This window comes from Halictus rubicundus, chromosome 4, assembly GCF_050948215.1.
Source record: "Halictus rubicundus isolate RS-2024b chromosome 4, iyHalRubi1_principal, whole genome shotgun sequence".
Classification (NCBI taxonomy): Eukaryota; Metazoa; Arthropoda; class Insecta; order Hymenoptera; family Halictidae; genus Halictus; species Halictus rubicundus.
Window position 1 is genome coordinate 14,049,783 of NC_135152.1, and position 23,366 is coordinate 14,073,148.

Below are 23,366 nucleotides of genomic sequence, written 5' to 3' on the forward strand. Positions count from 1 at the left end.
TTCTTTCACGAAATAGAATGGATTTCCTGATTTTTATGGAATAGAATGTAGAATTTTTAGTATTATTGGTGACGTAGCATGGAAGCAGTGTAGTTCTAGGCTTTACCTTCGTGTATTCTCCCTTAAATCAATAAAATAGGTTTCATCGGTAACGTCAGATTTTAAAGAGAATTCATTTAACAAGCTGTTAACTTTAATTGATAGAGAGAATACCCGAAAGATTTGCGGTTGAACGGTGACAAAGTTCCGTTGATCCTCACCGTTGCTTTGATCTTGATCCACAGTGCATGTCAAATTTGCACCCCTAACGCGACCAACGTGGTCTGGAGCGACTGCCAGTGTGTGCTGGCGGACGGCGTCGAGAGAGGTATACTAACTGCGAACAGAATGGTGCCAGGACCAAGCATTCAAGTCTGCCAGGGCGACAAAGTCGTGATTGACGTGGAGAACCACATCGAAGGGATGGATGTTACCATTCACTGGCACGGAGTCTGGCAGAGAGGATCTCAATACTACGACGGTGTGCCGTTTGTAACGCAGTGTCCCGTCCAGGAGGGCAGCACATTTAGGTAATCATTGTTCTTAACAATTTTCCTTGCTTCGAACATATCTAACTGGATCACTTGATATATTCGTGGTATTTTCAAGTGCAAGTGCGATAAAAATGAACGGTGACCCTATTTTATAATATCGAGAAATCGAGAATGATCTATAAAAATTCATGAACCACTGCTAATTGATTATCATTAGGCCTCGAGTGGAGAGCTACGAGTCAGGACTTTCAACGTGAAAATCTCAATGGAATTTTCGATTGAAATTCAAAATTTCAATGAACCGATATTTTCACCACTTGCCGTTGCAAAGAGGCTAGATGAAAATAGGTTGATTCGGAAGAGTGGTACCCGCGAGTCGTAAATAATTCATGCGTCCGTGCTTATTGTAGCGTGAATGTTCAATGGTACGCGTGTTCACAGGTACCAATGGATGGCTGGCAACGAGGGTACGCATTTCTGGCACGCTCATACCGGCTTGCAGAAAATAGACGGTCTTTACGGAAGCATCGTGATACGACAACCACCCAGCAAGGACCCTAACAGTCACCTGTACGACTACGACCTGACCACTCATGTCGTATTACTCAGCGATTGGTTCCACGAGACCGCGGCTGAACGTTTCCCTGGTCGCCTCGCTGTTAACACTGGACAAGCCCCTGAAAGCGTTCTGATCAACGGAAAAGGACAATTTAGGGTACGTGCTTTCACCCGTGACAATTACGCTACGGATTTTGACGCGGTGTCAAAATTCTCCAAGTCGATTATACGAAACAGAAGATAGGTGAACATGCATTTTCACTCTTCGTTGCTCGGGTGGGGTTCCGCACACTCCATTTCCGTAAACCTTAAAATTCTCGCTTGTATTTATAAGGAATATTTCCAATTGACAAATTCATGTTAGCGATTTTAATCAGTGGAATAAGCACATTAACACTAGAACCAGTCGAAATGACTGGTTCCTAATTTTTTCTCTCACAATTACTGAAATTATAAAAATGTCTTTTGAATGAACTTTTTCATTGAAGCACATAGATGTAGTCTCGTCAGATAGATGTAGTCTCGTCATGATAACAAAGCAATATCAGGTGTATTTATTACTCGGTAGTTCTAGTGTTAATTACACGTTGCCTTGGAGTTTGCAGTGTATCTTAGGTTTACTGAGCAACGAAGGATCAAAGAATTAATTATTTTAATCAGTTGCATCATTCGATGCTTCTAATGTCTTTATTATATTTCTCGTAAATGCATAAAATCCACAGTCTACACATGACTTTGTCTGTCATCGTTCTACGGCGTCGTTTTTCCATGGTTCGTCACGAGTCAACTGCATCGTTGGAAATGATAGTCTCGATCGCAGTATAGATTTCAATTTCCACTGTTATCGCGAGTCTCGGTATCTTCGGTCAGCAATTTTTTCGCGAGCGTCGACGGTTCTCCCCAGCAAACAATAAAAGGGTTTGAAAGATCGTATTTCCGATGGCGCAGGATCCCAACACCGGTTTCATGACGAACACACCCCTGGAGGTCTTCACCATAACTCCCGGCCGCCGTTATCGTTTCCGAATGATCAATTCCTTCGGATCGGTCTGTCCATCTCAGATTACGTTCGAAGGTCATGCTCTAACCCTGATCGCGACCGACGGCGAGGCCGTGCAACCGGTCAACGTGGACACCATTATTTCGTTCTCCGGTGAGTCCCTCTTTTTTTCCTGCCAATTTTATTCACCGTAAAACAGAAAAACATACTTGATATATCGGTAACTTCTCATTTTTCACATACTAAAGTTTAACGACATGAGACTTTGATGATCCGAATTTGTCTAAGACTTGACGGATTAATTGTTAATTATTTCCAGGTGAACGATACGATTTCGTAATAAATGCTGACCAGCCAGTCGGTGCATACTGGATCCAAGTTCGTGCTCTTGGGGAGTGTGGTATCCCGCGTGCTCAACAGCTCGCCATTCTGCGTTATGCTCGTGGTCCTTATCAGCCTACCACCACGGCGCCGACGTATGACTTCGGTCTCCCACAGGGTGTCGTAAGTAGAACGCCTCTATTCAATTTCTACCGAGGTTATTCTCATTTGTATTCTCATCGAAGAGAATTCTGAAGATAAGTGTTCTGCGCGAAACTGGTTCTCTTCGAGGCTAGATAAATTATTCCTCGCATACGTCTCCAAACAATTGACTTCAGAGATTCAAACGCTACACTTGGACCTTGTGTCTGACCATTGGTGACTCTTTCTACTTGCGTTTGATGCTTAGTTTTCGGGAAAAATAATTTTGATGTAGTCACAAGAAATAGAATGGGTTCTCAATATACGCATCCAGGAATTGCATTTCAGGATATTTTTGGGTTCTCGCACATGAACGGAACAAAAGCTGTACGTACTTTCTGCTCCACCTGTGAGCATTGTTTCACAAATATAAATATTGTCGACCAGGTGCTGAACCCGCTTCCAAAGAATAGAATGGATTCTCAATAAATTATCCGAATATATGCATTCAGGAATTCCAAAATTTTCCAGGACCTGTCCTAATATTTTTGGGTTCTCGCGCACCCCTGAACGGAACAAAAGCTACAGGTACATTCTGCTCCAGCTGGGAGCACTGTTTTACAAATATAAATATTGTCGACCAGGTGCTGAACCCGCTTCCAAAGAATAGAATGGATTCTCAATAAATTATCCGAATATATGCATTCAGGAATTCCGAAATTTTCCAGGACCTGTCCTAATATTTTTGGGTTCTCGCGCACCCCTGAACGGAACAAAAGCTACAGGTACATTCTGCTCCACCTGCGAGCATTGTTTCACAAATATAAACATTGTCGACCAGGTGCTGAACCCGCTGGACGCCATATGCAGCCGTCCACGAGAAGACGCGGTCTGTGTGAACCAGCTGAAGAATGCCCGCCAGATAGACCAAGGAATTCTTCAGCAGCGTCCAGATGTGAAAATATTCCTGCCATTCCGTTTCCTCTTCTACAGACCAGAAGAAGTCTTCCAGCCGCAGACTTATAATCGATTCTTGGGTAAGAACCGGTGATTTCAAAATCCTCGTTTGCTCCCGGGCTCGGCAAAACCATCCGCGTCGACTTCTGCATCGGAGCATAGCTTCTTTTTCTCTGGATCGGCTGACGCAACCCGCGCGCGCCGGTTCATTATCATCGGGACCTACTAAATCGGAATCCGTTCCGTGAGACCGTCTATCAATTCGCCTCGTGTGTTATGGTTCACAGTCGCACCGACCGGGGATCACGTAATTTCTCTCGTCGATGAAATCTCGTTCACGTTTCCGCCGGCGCCTCCGCTTTCGCAAATCGACGACATCCCACCCGAACAGTTCTGCAACGGGGACAACAGGCCTGCGGACTGTGGCGCCAACTGCATGTGCACTCATCAGGTTGATATCCCACATAACGCCGTTGTCGAGGTGGTACTCGTAGACGAAGGTACGTGTCGTCCGCCCCACCCCCCCTCACACCTGTACTTTCTTCTCCCAGTCTTAATTAACACTCGATTCACGAGACTCGTCGATATGACGAACTCGACATTTTTAAATGTACATTTATCAAGAGTGCAAGGAAGAAACAGTGCACTTGTGAAGAATTGTTACACATTACAACAAAAAGGGCTGAAAATCTAAATAACTACAATTTTGTTATTTTTACAACGTAATGTAAAATAATCACTTTTAGTTCATTCTGGCCGAAATAGTAAGTTACACAATTTTGTTTCAATTCTCTTCAGAGTACTACGAAACGCATAAACGACCAAGATTTTAAGTGTTCCAATAAACACTTCTAGTACAGTGATCGTATGCATACGAAGTCGTAAATTTCTTGAAAAATATTTCTGGTAATAAACCAGAATTTTTTTTTTTTTGGTAAGGAACGTACCGACTTCGGTTAGAATGCCACAATTATAACACATACGAATATAATTTAAACATCCTGAATATTGTCAAAATTGAACGATGTTTTCACAAATTCTGGAATGAAAGACAACTTAACGAAAAAGGATTGATTTAAAGACAGTCGTTTTGTGTAATTGAAAGGGTTTTTCTTTGTGTGATGCAAAATTTGGATTTTACGGATCACGAAGCGTGAATTAAGATATTTGTTTGGAAAAACTGTTGGAAGGAAGCTCGAAACGAACGAAACTCGCTGGTTGGAATATTCGATCATGATTAATGGTTCTTGCAGTCCAACAACCGAACCTGTCGCATCCCTTCCACTTGCACGGATACGCGTTTAACGTAATCGGTATGGGTCGTTCGCCTGACAAGAACGTGAAAAAGATTAATCTGAAGCACGCGCTCGATCTCGACAAGAGAGGTCTCCTCAATCGACAGTTCAATTTGCCACCTGCCAAGGACACCATCGCCGTTCCAAACAACGGCTACGTAATTTTCCGATTCCGCGCAGATAATCCTGGTAAGTGGACTGATATATTATCGATATATTCGCTAATGTTTTCCTCCATCTTTTTCTTCACCATCATTTTACGAAAAATTTAAACATTGAAATTTCCCCGACTTCAAACCTAACTTCAAACATTTTCATTTTGACAAATGCCCGAGAAAATATTGTACGCCTACTGTGCTGTCCTCCTATTTGCAACGATTCAAATACTCATTTAAACAATAGTTCTCGGTAATTCGTAACGAGGCTGTGTACGTTTGTCTCTATTTCAATTTCCGTAGACTACTTTCTAGTTACGTTAGTAAAAGTGATTCCGTGCGATATTAGAGGCACAAATTCATAAAATAAAGATTAACCCTTTGCACTCGAAGCCATTTTAACTCCAAAACGAAACATTTTTTCCGACCTAGAATATTTCCGTTCTATATACGAAAATGGTGCAATTTACTCGTACAGTACTGAAATGCTTAGTAATTTATTAAATACAAATGAATTTAATAGTGTAAAAAATATTTTCAATAATGATACAGGAATTTTCAGTGGCGCCTTACAGTCGCCATTCGAGTGCTAAGGGTTAAGGGTTCAAATAAAACCTTTCCTATCAAATTCAACGCTACAAATGTATACGAGATGTATACGAGAAAGCAAACACTTGGGACGCACTTTCCATGATTTTCTGGCACGAAGATTTGTAGAGATTTTTCAAAAAAACTATTTTCGTGTTCCAGGATACTGGCTGTTCCATTGTCACTTCTTGTTCCACATACTGATCGGCATGAACCTGATCCTGCACGTAGGGACGCACGCCGATCTGCCACCGATCCCGCCGAACTTCCCGAGATGCGGCGATCATTTACCGCCCATCACGCCGCCATCGCTGTTAGACTCGTTTCACTGATCGATCCTGAGGGAGCTCAGACATTGAGGCGGTCCAAAGCATACACGATATTCTTAGCGTATTCCTGTAAATTAGTCAGTATGCTGTAGCGAATCATTCCGTAAATATTTTCGCTCTCGTTGGGTTCGCGTTCGTCGAGGAACGTCTATCCCACGGGAAGAATGGAGTGAGAGCGAAAAGAGTGAGAGAGAAAGACAGAGAGCATGCGAGAGAGAGAGAGTGAGAGAGAGAGAGAGAGTGAGAGAGAGAGAAATAATTGTGGTCCCCGAAAACGATGTGTACGGACAACGGATAGTGGAACGAGCGAGAAAAAGAGTTCGATCAGACAGCCGATACCGCTTATGGTGCCGCAATAGGCGATCGTTCCCGAGACGGTAATGACTCTAAGTTGGCGACAGTCGATATTTATTATGTCCCAGATGGTTCTGGCCCTGCAAACGATCGCGAACACCGATCCCGGTTTTAGTTCGAGTCTCGTCGAGATTGGAAACGAAAACGGGTAACCGATCGCATGAAAATCAAGCAACATCGAGCAGGCCTTGTCACGCGTAGGACGCGCACGAACGTTAACTAACAATTTCTGTAACTCTGTGTAAATAATGTAGAAATAGTCGTTACATTTAATCGAGAGAATTCCAAGGGAGAGAGTAAACGTTTCGGGGGTAAAAGTAGAGCGCGAAGAGCGGGATCCGCGGGGTATACAATGTAGCAGGACCTTTCACCGTGAGAGCCGGTCGATCGGCGATCATTAGGGAAACGCTGTTTAAGGAAACCCGATCCGTTCGATCCAGATGATGCGAGATACAGTACGAGCTCGAAACGCTTCGCTGGATCGCATCCAGGTTCCTAAAGTGGCCTTAGTTAGGGAGGAAATTCGTGCTCGTGTACACGGAGCACGCCCGGTTCGCTTTCGTTCTTGTCCTCGTGTCGGCCTTCTTTTTCGTTCCAGCGTAGATCAATTAAGGTGTAAGCCGGGTTGCCTAACACGTAGGGAATCAGATTCGGAAAGAGGATAAAAATCTATATAAAACGAAAAAAATATTCAACGTAGAGGTTAGTCTTGTCAAGGATGACTAGGTGGGTAAGATTCATCCCGGAATCGCGGCTCGTTGGAACAAAATAAAAAAAAAAGAAAGAAAGAAAAAGGAGAACTAATTTAATTTTCTCGAATCGATTCGCGACGTTTCATTCGCTATTTATTATTTGCTCGGCATGGATTTTGCGATTCTTCTCCGACAGAGCAGCTGCGATCCTCGTGAATTTGAAACGAGCACCGTCCTACGGGAATATTTTCTCGTTTCGGACCTGATCGTTTCTGTAGTTTACTTTCATACGTAATCTTTCTCTATTTATCCCAGATGACGTTGCATCGCGCGTTCTCTGCGACAGAAAACGCGTTGCGCGTCGATGCACTGTCCGGAGACGGGAAGATCGATAAAAGGTGCATCGTTTATACCTGCGCTCGTTGTTCATTCAAACACCTAATCGTTGAGTGGATGTTCTAGCGGACGAGTGCAAGAGTTGTTACACTATATGATTATTCCGTAAATTGTTACAGTGTCGTTTCATTACTCGATGTCGATCAAATTTTTTGGGTTTCGTATAATCATTCGTATCGTTCATAGCAAAAATTAGTATCGTTGTTGATCATTGTTAGTCACTCCATAGTGAAGTTTCCAGTTTAAACTACAATCCAGTTCGTTACAGTACGAGACAATTTATGTTTGATAGTATTAACACGTTACCTGCCATGCCAGTCACTAACAACGATTTTTGACCAGGTTTAGACATTCATTTTTATTGCGACATACCCAGATAAATGGAATTTTATTAAGATCTTTAGAATTCAAAAGGGTTAAAACAACATCCCTTATAGTACATTTAAAATTTCTAGTTTTGCTTCCATTAATTAACTTACTCTGATTTTGTAAGAATCTCTGGGAATGATTCGTGGCAGATAACGTGTTAATAGCAACAGTGTTCAGCTACTTCCTTAATTAATTCTCTAGTTGCCATTCCTTTAAATTTCCTTTCTTAAATAATCCAATATAGTAACTTCTCTGGGAATATTATTTAGCATACTCATTTGGAAACCTACTCTTCAGAAGTATCCATTTTTTCGTTGCTATTTCTTCTAAAAAGAGACATAGTGTACTCAACGCTGTAACATCGCATAAAACTATTGCTAGTAAAACAGGAATTCATTGGGGAATTCCCAGTTTCAGCAGAAAATTGTAAGAAAACTGAACGGCCCTGGCGACTGAAAATTTATTGAAACTCTTGCACTCGAGGAACATACCGTCATCTATTGAAAGGGTTAGGGTTGAATACCAGCGGCACGGATTTCAGCGAGAGGGGGGAGGGAGAGAGTGTGTAGAGCATCTTCTGGTCTCCGGGCGGTGTTAGTGTACGTTTTACTCATGGTGCCTCCGTTTTCTTTATCGCGGATGGAGAATACATCTTACGGTTACTCGCAACTCACAATTAACGCTTTAGTGGTCGGTCGTGGCGTTGCGCAGGTGCGACTGCATCGTTGCACGTGCGCCTCCGTCACGATCCGCGTTTTGTAGATAAACCCCTCCTGGCTCGTTTCGCTGCATACACACGACGGGACCGTTAAAACACGAAATACTCAATCGCGACGCTACTACCCAGTCACACTGAGGGGACTGGGCTAACGAGCAAACGTTTAACAGCGGTCATTGTTCGACGTTCGACGTTCAACGTTCAATATTCGACGCTCCGCGTCTTCCGCGACGCCGAGCTCCGGCGTTCTCTTGTTTCACGAAGAGCGTGTTCCGTCTGCCTTGTAATTTATTCCTCGCGACACCCATTCGCGGCCAGGAACATTCTCTTCCGTCAACATTCTCATCGGAGACCGCCACCTTCATCGGGAACCACGCCATGGTTTCTGCGAACTTCGCGTTGACCGATTCGAACGAACGGAGAACATTGCGCGGAGACTTGCTTCATTAGTCATTCTCATTTTATTTTTTCCGATTTTTTTTTAGTCAGTCTGACCGCGAAAATCAACCGTTTAACGAAAGCACGCTGCACGTCAAAACAGTCGATCAATTGGATCATCAGGAATCAAGTAAACGCTTTATGAAGCACATTAATGCGATGTTACGTACATCCTGAAATTCTATTACAATTGTGTTATCGGCGATTAAACTCTTGAGACGTGTTATATTACTTCTGCATTAAACGGGTGAAATGAAAGGGAACTTTGCGGCGAATGCAGGGTCTACGTCGACCCACACTTCATGGCAGTTTCATTTAATTTCTGCATCTTTTTTATACGTTTTCATCCATTTGGAAAAAGATATTGAATACAGGTTTATTAAAAAATAACGTACGGTCGTAGACTGAGGGGCTTTGTGCGATGGAAAAATTGTTTGCATCAATGCATAATGTCCGTAGCATAGTCATCAATTTCATACTGTGAATAGTAAGATACAAAAGTGGGTTTGAAACGACCGTGCCGTCGCTAAGCTAGGATCAATAGAGTTATTCATATTATTGTAACACTCACAGATTAATAGACTGCAAATTTGACGCACTTATAACAACCATAAATGATTAAAAACGGTGCAACACTGGTTTAAAAAAAGTAAAAAGTTACTGAAATTCTTGAAAAAAAAGAAATTCCTTTCAGTGGAAGCGTCCGTCGATTCCAAGTGGAATGCGACCGTCATTGGTCAGACGTTCCCAGATTCGATCGCTTTTTCACTCGAAGAAGATTTTTTCAACTGAAAGTAGCGCTGTTTTTTCTCACATTAGTGAAAAATAATAAATCGTCAGCTTCTGGACATTCGAGTTATCCAGGTGTCTTTGAACGCAGCCTTCGTTCGCGAATAATATCGTTGTTGTAAATTTTCTATTCCCTGTTAATTTATTTGCTCGCTTCTGACATCGATGTATAGACGTACGTTTTTCAAATGTATCACAAAACGGTTCGTCACGACGAGGATCCTTCATTGAAGATTATCGCGAATTTACTGTCGAATCCTTCGCCACTGGACTCTTTCGCGTTTCTGGAATTAGAGTGTCGAACATTTGTATACTTATTTATGCGACGGAACGCCGGCGCGTTTCGCAAGCTATGGTGCACATATAGATGAGTTTTCGTGTTTTTGTACAGGTAGTATTTAAGCGAGTAATTCGCGTATACTCCGTTATCAGATAAAGATGTACATTTAATAATAAATTTGTTTTTAAAAAAATTCGTCTACATTTTTCTTCGGAGACCTATCCCTTAGAATATGCATTCCCATTTTACTATCTATATTGTTTCATTATTGTGTGGCATGTTCAAACTGAAAATAGGAAAAATGTCTGTTTTTGAAACGTGGGTGCGATATTTTTATTAATTTTGAACGATAAGGTAATTATGAGAAGAACCAGTCACTTGTAGTAACCGGAACAGTATCCTAATTAATTCTGATTATCGTGCGATCGAAAGATGCGTTCACCCAACTTTCTCAAAATCCCAGAACAACGGCCACGCGAGAAACTAGACTACTCTTGTCATTAACGTTAACGAATCCTCTGTTAAATGAAGTTGCAAAATAAGCGGTGCACGGACTCATTCAATTATGCCAGAAGAATACAGTTATCCGGAGATGCAGGTTGTTCCCAGTAATTAACGAGAGTAAGAGTGAAAGCATACATTAAGTACCTGCAGCATACAGTAAATATTTATATTCGCCGTTTCGATTAATTATTTCCGTGGAAATCGAATGCAGCCACTGATGGCAAGCATGCAATACAAGAAATTATTCATTTATTTTCATCTTCAGTAATTGTATATAATAATTCATGAAACTAACATAGCTTTATCAATGCTATTAATGCAATAATAATTTATACATTTGATGCTCAATATTGAAGGTACTTTGTATTCGAAGTTGAAACAGAAATTGAAAGTGGAGAAAAGTAGTTATTACTTCCTCTGTATTATTGAAATTACTTCTTCGTTACTAATAATTATAAACTACCGACAGCTGTGCGAAAAGTATGAATTATTCATTGAAGTTCAATCATAGAAAGTGTATTTGTGTTCAGAAAGCGTAAAGCGAACTCGGAAAAAGTATTTTCTCGAATTGTAAATAGTGCTAATTAATCACTGGCATTGAAGCAACCATTAATAACTCGACCTTGATAGACTACTTAGTATCATAAAATCGTACAACATGCGTGCCTCCTTACGTGACGAGACATATTCACGAATGTTGCATGCAGCCAGGGTCACCCCGTTAAATATGAATCTATGAATGCTTTATAACTTGATTGTACAGTAATCGCGTCTCCAATTATGTCGTTTTCTATAAATTGACTAAATCACGAAACCTCGTTAAGAAGCAAGCTGGTAACATGTTTTTCAGCGCTATTAATTGCCAGGACAATTTACACCATGAATTTCGCACTAACCGTGCACATAAAAATAACGGAAAAACATTGAAAATACGCAGGAAGAAATTCATCTCAAGTTTTTCGGGTAAGGAGCATAGTAAAAATTCGGACAATTTCCTTAAACTTTTAATGTATTTGTAGCATGTGACTCGTTGAACATGGAATGTTTCATTGAGCTATCAAAGAATAGATATATATATATATATATATATTTATATATAATATCGTGTCAAGAACGGAACAAAGTCGGTCATCAATTTGTTCCCGGCCGCTACACTCCGCGGATTTTATACAAAACATCAATTTTTTTGATCGTGACGGCAGTACACCTAACTGGACGGCATTAGACACTACACTAATTTTGATGATAGAAGGCAACGACACGCGTCGACAGTCACGAAGGATGAATCCCGATCAATGAATTTATGTACAAAAGCGTTCGTCTAATTCGACTGAATTAAGTACGATACTGCGCAACATTGTAAATGCTAAGTACCTATATTTATGACTATCATATGATACATACACGATCTAGCAGAGGAACCTTCCCCCGAGCGAAGACAAACTAAATATGAATGAAATCACCGTACATCTCAATATCCGAAAGATCATTAAATCCAAATGTTGACATCTTTGACATTCGTATGTGCGCTCGTCGGAAGAAGGTGCAGATAACTACAGTGATTTCTCTATATATGTCGCCGAGGCCTGGATCATAAACGGCGCGGAATTATCCCCACTACCGCGGGGTATACCCGGACGCCGAGGAGTGTAAGCATAACACGGTTATGTCTCCTCCCAACGGTGGCAAGACCCGTGCTATTGACATATATCGAGAAACTGTATACTGACAGTTGAAAATTAGTACAAAAATACTCTTCAAGGCAAGAATTGTTTAACCTTTTTTTGTGTACGTAATATATTAGTAGTAACTATTAAGGACACACGGAGTTACGAGGATCAATCCTTAAGGGTTTAACAAATGTTTGAAACGATGGTCTCCCGTTACGATGTCGCTGTACATCGAAACGGAGATCGGCTTATCGTTCATTGGGTCGTTACCGATTGATAGTAGAAAACGACCTCGAGCACCGATTCCATCGAGTCTCGAGTGTTCGTTAGAAGCGGTCGCTGCGTTAAAACGGAGAATTACTATTTTAGATCGTTTAACAGTTTAATCGACGGTGATCGTTCGCTCTAAGGTTTTCGTTAGGGGCGGCTACTAGTAGATTATTTTCCAGAATAATGGGAACCGATGTTCGACGGCGGCCCTCTGTGATGATGATGATGCTTCTGACCCGGCCCCGAGTATCTGCTTCCTGGCCGCGAGTGAACTATGGCGTAATGGTCGCTGTTCGTCGATATCGACCTCGTCGAGTTCATCGTCGATCCTCCGGAAGCGTATCCTTGCTTCCCGTTTAGAGAATACCTGGAAACATCAGGAAATTATAGCAACGCTTGCTATCTACTTGGTCGACTCTCGCCCGAGTCATTCCATCATTAAGGAAATTAAATCAGGATTTAATGCGGATCTTATTTGTCACGGTTCGCAATTATATAGTCCTTGCGAGTCGTACAGGTTAGTTAGACCCAGAAGCGAAGCTTCGTTTTCGGTCATAAAGCGAAGCTAATTTATATCGTATGGTCAATGAACTCCATTCATAATACTTGCAAATCTTGTTCTTCCTCGAGAGACGTAGCTAAGCCAGGCCTAAAATTTCTGCTCAACTAATTAACGCATTGACTTGATGTTTTATAAATTTCACCCGAATTCAATCTGTTACTGCAACGATCGCCTAAAGCGGTGCGCAAGGATTAAATTGCTCCGACCGAAAAAGGCAAGCGCATGTTCTCAGAATCCGAGGATATTTCTGAAGTGCGATTGCTGCGCGCTCGGGAAAAAAAAGTTATAATGAATCCGTCACCTGTTCCCACCATATAAATACATCTAAGGTAGACGGGGGTATAGTTAAAAAGAAAGAAAAAAAAAAAGAGTCAGAATCAAACCTCGAGCCATATTGGGAACCATGCCAGCTGCGATAGGGATCGTAATCTTCGATGATCGATGGTTCTTTCTCGATGATGTCGGTCCTGGTGCAACTGCAGGTCATCGCGGAGCAGAGGAATATGTTGATAATGAGCATGATGAGGAACAGAATGCCAAGAGCTACGGCCAGCCATAGCAGCCATAATGGGTGGACGCTGCCGTCTTCGTACAGAGTTTGTACAGCTATTAAACAAGATATATCGACATTGAAACCCATTAAGAGTTTATTTCCAGACAAAGGTTCATCGGGAGCGGGGCTTAATTAATTAATCGTCCCGGGCAAAAGTTCGTGGATAATTTTAGTCACGGTATCGATGGAATACATGTGGGTTAACTAGTATCAATATGTACGCGACCGTGTGTATGCGCATGTGTATGCGCACGTGTATGGCGAATGTGTGTACACGTACGGACTATGAAAAGTACTCGTTGGAATATTTACATGGCATTTGACCAGGGTCAAGAACGAACACGCTCGTGCCCGCAAGAAGCACTCCTTCCTCGCCGCTCACGCTTTGCCCATTAATTAAAGACGCTCCCTTTATTTCTTCCTCGTTATCGCCTTCGCAAATAGGGATACCGCAGCTTCCTGGAGGAAAGAAGATTAACGTTTTACGTTTCATCTGTTATCTCGGAGATGCAATTTACCGTTCCGCGCACGACAGACGCACACCGGTCCGGCGATGATTGGTTTAGAAGCTCGCGCGATACATTTGCACAGAGAACCGTATCCGACGAAATTAATTTCAGTAAAACAGACACGCATCATCCTTCACGCATTACTTACCGGCGACCGTTTAATAGATTATGCTCGCGATGACGTATTTCGTAAAATATTATTCAACACCACAGTTTTCGTCGTAAACCAAACCAACTTCAAGAATGTAGGGTCAATCTCTAAAAGAATACTTTCACGTTCTTTTCTGGTATGGCACAGTCGTTGAGAAGCATACTACAGTAAAGTCTTGTTCTAAGCCGAACGGAGCTACATGATCTCAGTTCGCATATCCCCTCCACTGCCAGCTGCCTCGATCGCCGAGTAGTATATCGGTGTGAACCGGTCGGGTATATCGGTGCGAACCACTACTAATCCAATAACACAACTTCTTTAGTTTTCATTATTTTTCCAGCGGACTTTCGCCAACTTACTTGTGGCATTTTTCTGATTAAAATGACCCTAAACACGATATAGTTTGAACTGCATTTAGTGGTCGACGGTATGTAGTGGCGACGCGGTCACAAGAAAATGGTAGCCCCACACGATCTACGCCACAGCACGGTCCCGAGGGTTAGATCAAAACTGTACTGTAATATGCTTCCGGTAAGTAATGGGTCAATATATAGTTCATGCTTGTCCGTATACAAAATATACAATCAGTTTGCATTTAACAACGGAACACGGGGAACCAATGAATGGACCATACGGATATAATAACTGGGTTCTTAAATTCTTCTTTTAATATTCTTACAGTTTTGTGTTTTTTCTTTCGTGTTCCAAATCTAACATCCGATCTTATATTGCACTTTAACGTGTCGACTGCCGTGTCAGTCACGAACGAATGACTCTAATCTTTGACCAAGTTCGGAAATTTATTTTTATTGTGACACGTTCTAATTTTCTTAAAAAGTTTCAGAATGTGCATTTCTGCATTTCTCCCAAATAATTTTGAACTTGTACTGCAGAAAGTGAAGAACACCTAAATCCTGATTTGGGACCACGGCGAAACGGGACAGCGAGCCGGGGAAACGCGAAAAGCGCGGTAAAAAGAGAAGGAAAACCGTAATGACGAGGGACAGCCGCGTTGGTAGCGCGCGCGTATGCGCATCTGATAGCGTAGGGTACTTCCGAGGGAATATGTTAATCCACGGGGCTCGAGTTGAACGGCACACTGTAACCCAGATTCGGCACGCATCGGCCCGTAATCGGGAAATCAGTCAACGGATCTGTTTACCTCGGCACACAGCGATGTCGCATTGGAAATGCACTTGCGGGCTGTCAGGAAACCGGAACATCGAGAACAATGTCGCATCCGCCAGGCCGGTGTTCCGATCGTATATGAATTTCGTCATGACCCGAGCCTTCACGGGACACCTTTGTCCGATGGAACAGAAAACGTTGCGTAACCGTGATTACCATCATTCCGTCTCGATTCACGCGAAATTGCCGTCATTAGAACCCCGCGGAATCTCGTTATTCATCGAGGGACGACAAGGCCCTTCGTGCCGTCCGTAGAACATTTTTCCAATTCATATTGTCTGGCCAATTCGTGGCTTTGATTAGCTCCTAATAAATCGATTGCGGAGGCTGCATGTCAATTGAAATTTTTACACGGGAATTTACAGGAACGCGCAGCAGGCTAGATTCTCTTCAGTCTTTAGTTAAAAATCTTTGATTCATTCGAAATTTCTACTTTGAAACAAGAATTTAAAGAACCAAACATCTGGTTAAATTTTATTTCCACTATCTTCGTTTCGGGGAAGAAAGTGGTAAAGCAAAAGTGTGTCTCATTAACACTAGGTTTACGGGACCCGTCAAAATGACGGGTTCTGATATTTTTCATTTACGATTATTGAGATCGTGAAGATCCATCTACGTGGAATTACTCAACAAACTTATTTCCTTAGGTATATATTATTTAAGAAATGTGCTGGACACATTCTTCTTATTTTCATAAAGTAATGTAAAATACTCACTTTTAAGTAAACCTAGTGTTAATGTCTGTATCTTATTTGGAAGCATTGTGTGACTACCGACGTCGGAGAGTTCATTGAAAAAAGAAAAATAAAATAAATATCCTCAATTCAGCACAATTCCAATAAAAATGTGAAATGACAAATAAATAGGAAGGTTCCCAGCCTGAAGATAATTTGATATTCCTGTGAGAAAATTTAGCAAAAATACAGAACAAAACTGAAGAGAGAACATGAAACACTCATTTGAGCGGAAAGTTATTAATTGATTCCGGTAGAGATTACACTGCGCTTCCGTGACTGAGATGCAACGTACCCCTTGTCGTCGATCAGCTGGACGGTGTTGTTCCGCTTATTGAACGCGAAGCAGGACTTCACCTTGATTCCGTACATACCTGTAAAGAAAAGGATTGATGAAAGTGCATCAAACGGCATGCGTTGCGCACACGAGCGGCTGGGGCGCGCGCGTATCGCACGGGCTCGTTAATTCCAATTAAATGCAAGGGTGAAATGGAAGAGTGAGAGATGCTGTTTACGAACCATCTGGTCGCGAGATCTCCGCACGCATAGTATAGTTGTGACCATAAACAGCTTCCTGCACTTTGTGCCCCCCGTCCAAAAGCCGCAGCGACACTAACGAAGTCTCGTTCCTGCAAACGGGGAAAATGATCGTAACGCGCGAAAATTATGTACAACCCCTGGTAGCCGTCCCGATCCCCAAGAGATACGAGCTAATATTAATAAAGGTTATGCGTACTTCGCGTTTTTGAATCCGGCCTTTCCGCACGTAATTACGTAAAATTTATCGTCCGCCAGCTCCAGGGTCTTATGTACCCGCACCGCGATGGAGATGGAACGCTCCTCGTTGTCCTGCAAGAATTACAACGAGATTAAGGGGAATCTGTTACCGATGCGATTAAAACCAGTGGTCGCAGAAACCGGACAAACCCGCGAGGATTTTTATTTCGCAAGTGGCACCGAATTAAACGCTTTGTTACCGAGCTTCCGGGGACTTGCGGTATCCTAGTGTCTCTCGTCGCGCTTCTTAATCGCAAACCGAGCAGACGCTTCCTGCCTTTTCAATTTAATTAATCATCTGACTATGCGAAACGGGAACCGAGTGTCTGAACTGATTTTGCACTTCGAACGCGGGTATTTCCAAAATGAAAAATTCTGAGGTACAAATATATTTTGCATAAAGTCTCACGGCGTTTGAGAAATGAATTCCCAAAAATCGCTTTTCATTAGTCTTCTTATCTTTCCTCAATCTCCGATTTCCGAAGTTCCAAAAGAGAAACAATGATTTTAAATTACGGGTCGACAATGCGAATCGACGCTGCAAAGCGCAGAGCTCGTCGGACTGCGAGCAGCCCCGGATTCGAAAGAGATGAACGAACGTTCGCAGTTTTGATTGGAATTAAATTTTCACGGACGGCGCACTTACATTATTTATCAAGACGCCGCAGTACTCCGGAGATCCTTTGGGAGCTAGAAGATTGATAGCGAGGGTAGCATGATTCGAGCCGTTCCCAAGCGCCATACACTGTGCCGTCCGAATATCTCGAGGATGAACAGCACCCACGAAACTCTGATTCAGATTCACCCGTATCGTCATGTGGCCGGCCTTACATGTCGCCGTGACCGTTGGCTGGAACTCGCTGTCCACTAATTGGCCGGTGACCTGTGACGGAACAAAAACGCGATTGAATTCTCCGAATCCCCTCAGTTGTCCGGTAATTGTGCCTCACATTATCAGACAGCCGTGAAAATAATTATCCATCTCCGGAATTCGATCAATGCGCGTGGTCCGGCAAAACAATTGAAGCACCTGGTATGCCAGGAAAACTCTTAATTGACATTGCCTAGAATTTTATTTAATATTTCGTTCTCAAGGTTCCGTTCAATGAAACATTTTATTTTCAACGCTGTCTGCGTGATCAAATGAAACAGTACTAATGGAATAATCAGACAGCGGATTTTATGGATTTATGACAAAAATAGCTAGATCGAATGCAAAATAGTAAAAACATGTAAAGAATTTAAAAGCACTGTCGCATTCATTTCATACCACTAACATTGTTAAGAAAAGAAATAAATGTCTACTTTTATTTTGTATAAAAGTCCGCAGTCTTGTAATAATACAGACTAATAGTAGTACCAGGCTGTTTCAAACTCAAATTTGTTCTTCCAAGAATAATTGTCCATTTAAAGAAAAATAAAAGGTTTATGTTTTCCATTTTAAAACGGTCTAGACACGGTGCAGTTCTATTGGGACTGTACTTTATGCATAATCACATTATTGTAAAGGTGAAATTTTTCACATGCAGAAATTTAAAAATCGATGCAAACTCGATTGTGCTACCAGTGGAACAACTCAGCGCTAATAGAGACAAGTTAGCATTGCCTTTGAAAGATAGCAGGACGACATTAATCGAGACATTGCACATATTTTCGAAAAGATACTATTTAAAATTTCCTTAAACCTTCACAAATACAGTGTCCACGAAAACATGTTTAGAATTTCAGTAATTGCAGAATGAAGAAACAGAAATCCATCGTTCTGACAGGTCCGGTGTCGGTATTGTGCGAATTAAATTTCCAAACATCCTTTGCCCTGTCTCGGTGACTGATGGACTTAAGATCGTGATTTTCTCAAAAATTCTACGACGACGCGTTGATTCACCGTGACCGTTCTTAATTAGGCGAGCCCCACACCTGTTCAAATCGCGTTTACGCCGAGCGAATTTCTTTTTCATTCGGCATGTCGAAAGCGAGTCTGGAACGCAATCACCGCCGCGCCGGCCCATTCGTCGAAACGAATTCCTGTTAAAATCAATATTTGCCGAGTTAACGAAGTGGTTCCCGGGGGGCGGGGGTTCGCTCTCTACGTTTCAATTAATAGTCGGGTACATAACCGCACGTTACAGCTGCATGCGCGGACGAAATCCTATCCGAAAACGCGCGCGGAGGATCAATCACGTGTGTCTGGAGAGTTTAATATTCGATTTCAGTGTCAGATGGATATCCTTACACGAAAGTGTAACTACCTTGTATACAGTTTCACTGCGATCGTTCGAACGATACGCGTTTCACGACGTATCGGTGCTCGAATCATGGGAACAGGACGGGGGGGATTAAAAATGGATCACTCTCGCAATTAATATTAACGCGCACGGCTAATTGCCACCGGCGCGGCTGGTTTAATTGTGCCCCGGATAATTGCTTCTTGCCCTTAGAACCGCGCGTTCGGGATTCGTTCCTCTTTCCGGCCGGTTTCGATTTATTTATCCGTGGAACGAACCGAAATTTCAATCGAGATCCGCTTGTCGAATGCGGTTGCTTGCGGATTTTAGCTCCGGTTTTAACTGCTCTGCGTGTCGGCACAGCGATGTTGTAGCTACTCAAACGATTCTAGAGGATCGATTGTGTTTTATCGATTCGCACTACGCCCTGTATCGCCTAATCTTTTCTCCAACTCAGTCCCCTGTGTCATTTTGAAGTTACATATGTTAATATTCTTCAGACGGACCTAAGTTTTAGTCGTGGTGTGACAAAAATAGGTATAAAACAAGAATATTCCGTATAATCAAGTATTTTATTTAAAAAGTGACTATGGATTTTTATGCAAAATGAAAATTGTCTACTTCGATTACACCAAACTGTAATAAATTGGACGCTTACCTCCTCTTTCGGTGGGTCTAACGGGTTGAATATAATGTAACATTTTCAAACTTTTCATTGTTTTTCGCGCAACCCTCGAACGGAAAACCGGAGGAACGACGAATTATTCAATAATATTTCATACGTTATGTCGATTCTGTTCTAACATTTTCCTCGTGGTAACGTTGCACCCCGCTTAAATAACTGTTATCTAACCCTTATCAGACACGCTTATCATAGTTCCAGACACATTTTCACACTTCCGCTTTGCCAAATATTACAGTTGATTAGTTGTCCGACGACAGGGCTACGAGTGGTTATGCAAATCTGCAAATGTCGCAAATATGAAAATGTCCGCAAGGTTGTTCCACTGTCTCCCCTGTTTTATGTCCCCGCCCCTAATTTTTCTGATGAATGCGTGAATCCTAGACGCACAGTCTAGCCATTAATTTCTATAATATCGCAAAGATCGACGTACGGATCCCCAGTCAGGCAATAACAGTCGGCCCCCACGAAGGATACGAGGAACCATTATGAATTCGTAAAAGGCTCGGTCGACGGCAAAAAGAGAGTCAGCCGCAGCATCCCGCGGATAATAGGATAGATGGCAGTCGGGGATAGGGGATTGGCACGCGGGTAGATCGGAGATGAAAAAAGGAGCATCTGTCAAAACGCAAGGACACCGGTATACGTTACCATGTCGCGTTCTGATAATCGATTAGCCGTCCACCGGCAGAGGAATCCTTTTCTGTAACCCAACGCGTCTCCCCGATCCTCCCGCCGAGGACGAGAAAGAAAGAAATAGTGAGATAGAAAGAGAGGGAGAGAGAGGGAGAGGGAGGGAGAAAGAGAAAGAGAGTTCGTTGAAGCATTTAGGACTGGTGGCCTTGCGAACGCCTACGTCCAGACCTTTGTCTCGGCGATGCTGAGTGCCTATGCTCGTCGCAGCATCTCCAACCTAGCCCGAGACCGATTTTATTGTTGGTGTATCCGTCCGCGGGCACCGCTCTGCTGGACATTCCTCGTGTACACGCGTGTGTACGTTATCCGTGGCCACCAAGTGGTCCGGCCGCATGAAATTGAAAGTTAGCGTGGGCCGATAGCTACCGCCCAGACCGGTCCCAAGTTTACTTGGGCATTGACTTACCGATCGGCCCGGGAAAATATCACCGGCTCGCGTTACCAGAACCGACCCTATACTGCGCCCGACCGAAACGCGCCTCTTTTCACATCGAAATGCAATTTCTGTTCAATTTCACTGAAATCTGCTCGGTTAAATTCGCCAGGCCCTCTCCCCTCCCACGATTCAATGCCTCGAGCAAAAATTGATTTTAACCTTTTTAAACGACGACGCAATTTATACGAAATTCTGAGAAAAATTAGGAACTAGATCGAATAAAATCGGCTATTTTATGCTTTAGGAGTTTTTTAGAAATCGGTGTCGCAACCAAAAATTCTGAAATAATTCACTGTTATGTGCGCCAATAGGTAGAATGTTCACGAATTTTTTCGTAATTTTTTGTTGAGCCGAACAGTAAGAAATGTAGCATAATTCATTAAACCGTGCTCACCCTATAACTACCTTTGTGGTGGGGGTAGCGACTTGAAACTTGTCACAAAGGGGTTTCTGTGGGAGGCCTAATTTGGTTTAGGGGCACTTTAATAGAACATTAATAGAATAGAATAGAACATTATTAGAATAGAACATCTGCACTTAGTTTTACATTTCTGCGTTTTTCGGCATCGGGTATCATTATTTCGTAGCAAACATACATATTTCTGGAGTTACGATTGCTGATAAACTCAGTACAATCACAACTGGCACAAGAGAAAACGAGCCAGTAATTTCGATTTCCATCGAGGCATCATTTCGCGCGAAGCCTATTTACAGGACAGCATTTTCGACCCAGATTCCCGCAATCCTTCGAAATGTATCTTTCTTTATGGTCATGATGCAACCCCGATCTAGGTATTAGCGACCGGGCGACTACCTCGAAAGGAATTCGCTAATTATAGCTTTGTTACGAGTACGCGTTCAACGCTGAAGGCTTTGCGTAATCAATACGCAGCTGGTCCCAATTAACGGATAGTTCAATGAAACCGCGACGGCCAGTCAGAAGTACGCGTTCGGTGCCGGGGAACGTCCCGGAATTCGGTGGAGTCGCAAGAAACGCAACAGCCGTACCCATTCCTGGCGTTCTCTAATTTCCGTCTAGGATCCACGGAGTCACGGCAGCCACGGTGTAATTACTATGATTCACAATCGCTCTGCCGCGCGGCCTCTGCACGCAACATTTGATACCTCACGAAATCTGTTATTCCTCTCCATTGACGTGCGATCGCTGCGCTGCCGACTCGCGTGCTCGGATCGGCGAAATTCCAGCCGGATAATTTATGAAGTTTGAACCGGAATTTATGAACAGCTACGCAGGTAATTCTTTAACTATACCGGCGCCTCCAAAACTGGAGGTCCGAGGCGCAAAGACAAACCAGACGGAAATTAGAAGAATTTAATCAGATCGTTCTTTAACACTTTGAACGCCAAAATAGAAACCCCTAAAAATTCCATAAAATCAAAGTAAGTTATTTAATGAAATAAAAATTCCAAAAAATTAAATGTAGGATACTGAGTAATCCTCCAACTTTCTTGCATGTTACAGATCATAATTAAGTTTAGTACAACGAATATATCAACGTAAAAATTCATTTTAAAACCTGCACAAATAATTCCGTCAGCCACATATGGCTACCGAGCCTTAAAAGTAACTGATGCATGTTGTCTTGTAGGAATAACGAGATTGAATTTATTTAGATTTTGTGATAATTGTAACATAAAAAATCTGGAACCGGTCATTTTGACCGGCGGTGGTAGGTTTAGTAATAATACAATTTGAAACTAGGACGGTCTAGATCAAATTAGATGAATTTTATCAGAGAATTTGCGCACGGTGCGATGCTAAAAATTTAGGAATATTGCAGACGGTAAGAAAAAATTGTGGACCCGATAGATAAAAATAAAGAATAAAATTACACGGATTTAATCAGAGAATTTGCGCGAGGTGCGACGGTACGGATTTAATTTTCGAAGCGTATCATCATCGCATCTAGTTTTTTGTTGCACACCAATCAAAGATGCACCGGTGCACGCGATTTTCCGTGACCACGAACACTTTGATATTAACGATAGTAGTACTGTTCGCTACCACTGATTGTTCTAAAAAATATTATACATTGAAAAGTTTCTGCAAATATAATACTATTCCGTTACGATTCACCATCGTTCTACTTTGATTTAATTAATTTAACGTCGAACAGAAAATCGTAATTGTCATACACGCACGACGTTCGTAGCGAGTGTATTAATATTATAATCTGTTTAGTTAAAGGATAGTTTATGGAGATCGAACGGAATTTATGAACAGCTTGACAAGATAGTTATTTTGTTATGCCAGGAGCTTTAAAAATGGAGGCTTATAGTTTACGAAGTGAAAAGAGGCTGGTAAAAATGTGGAAGAATTTGATCAGAGAATTTGCACACACAGTCCGATAGCGCAGATTTAATTTTCGATCGAAGCGTATCATCATCGTGTCTCGTTTTTTGTTGCGTACCGATCGATGCACGCGATTTTCCGTGACCATGGGAATTTTCATATTAATAATATTAATGCTCCGA

At 42.3% G+C, this 23,366-nt stretch overlaps 2 protein-coding genes across 3 annotated transcripts in view; one reads left to right on the forward strand and one right to left on the reverse strand.

Annotated features, from left to right (window-relative positions):
* The window catches only part of LOC143353568 (uncharacterized), a 66,068-nt gene extending 58,595 nt beyond the window's left edge, over positions 1-7,473 (forward strand). Inside the window, exons 3-10 of the mRNA XM_076786998.1 lie at positions 285-569; positions 975-1,248; positions 2,040-2,244; positions 2,411-2,595; positions 3,395-3,590; positions 3,798-4,010; positions 4,764-4,994; positions 5,711-7,473. Of these exons, the coding sequence (XP_076643113.1) occupies positions 285-569; positions 975-1,248; positions 2,040-2,244; positions 2,411-2,595; positions 3,395-3,590; positions 3,798-4,010; positions 4,764-4,994; positions 5,711-5,880 (1,759 nt within the window). The 3' untranslated portion in view covers positions 5,881-7,473. The remainder of the gene's footprint in view (positions 1-284; positions 570-974; positions 1,249-2,039; positions 2,245-2,410; positions 2,596-3,394; positions 3,591-3,797; positions 4,011-4,763; positions 4,995-5,710) is intronic.
* The window catches only part of LOC143353582 (uncharacterized), a 385,968-nt gene that overhangs the window by 331,105 nt on the left and 31,497 nt on the right, over positions 1-23,366 (reverse strand). Inside the window, exons 2-9 of one of the 2 annotated variants that reach the window (XR_013082169.1) lie at positions 17,478-17,714; positions 16,791-16,903; positions 16,574-16,683; positions 16,350-16,428; positions 15,295-15,434; positions 13,785-13,931; positions 13,303-13,525; positions 12,099-12,724 (exon numbers count right to left, since the gene is read on the reverse strand). Coding sequence is in view for 1 of the 2 variants with exons in the window: in XM_076787028.1 (XP_076643143.1) it covers positions 12,526-12,724; positions 13,303-13,525; positions 13,785-13,931; positions 15,295-15,434; positions 16,350-16,428; positions 16,574-16,683; positions 16,791-16,903; positions 17,478-17,714 (1,248 nt within the window). In the remaining variant the exon portion in view is untranslated. Of the gene's footprint in view, positions 1-11,411; positions 12,725-13,302; positions 13,526-13,784; positions 13,932-15,294; positions 15,435-16,349; positions 16,429-16,573; positions 16,684-16,790; positions 16,904-17,477; positions 17,715-23,366 lie in introns of those variants that run through there. The other variant, XM_076787028.1, reaches the window with a different exon arrangement.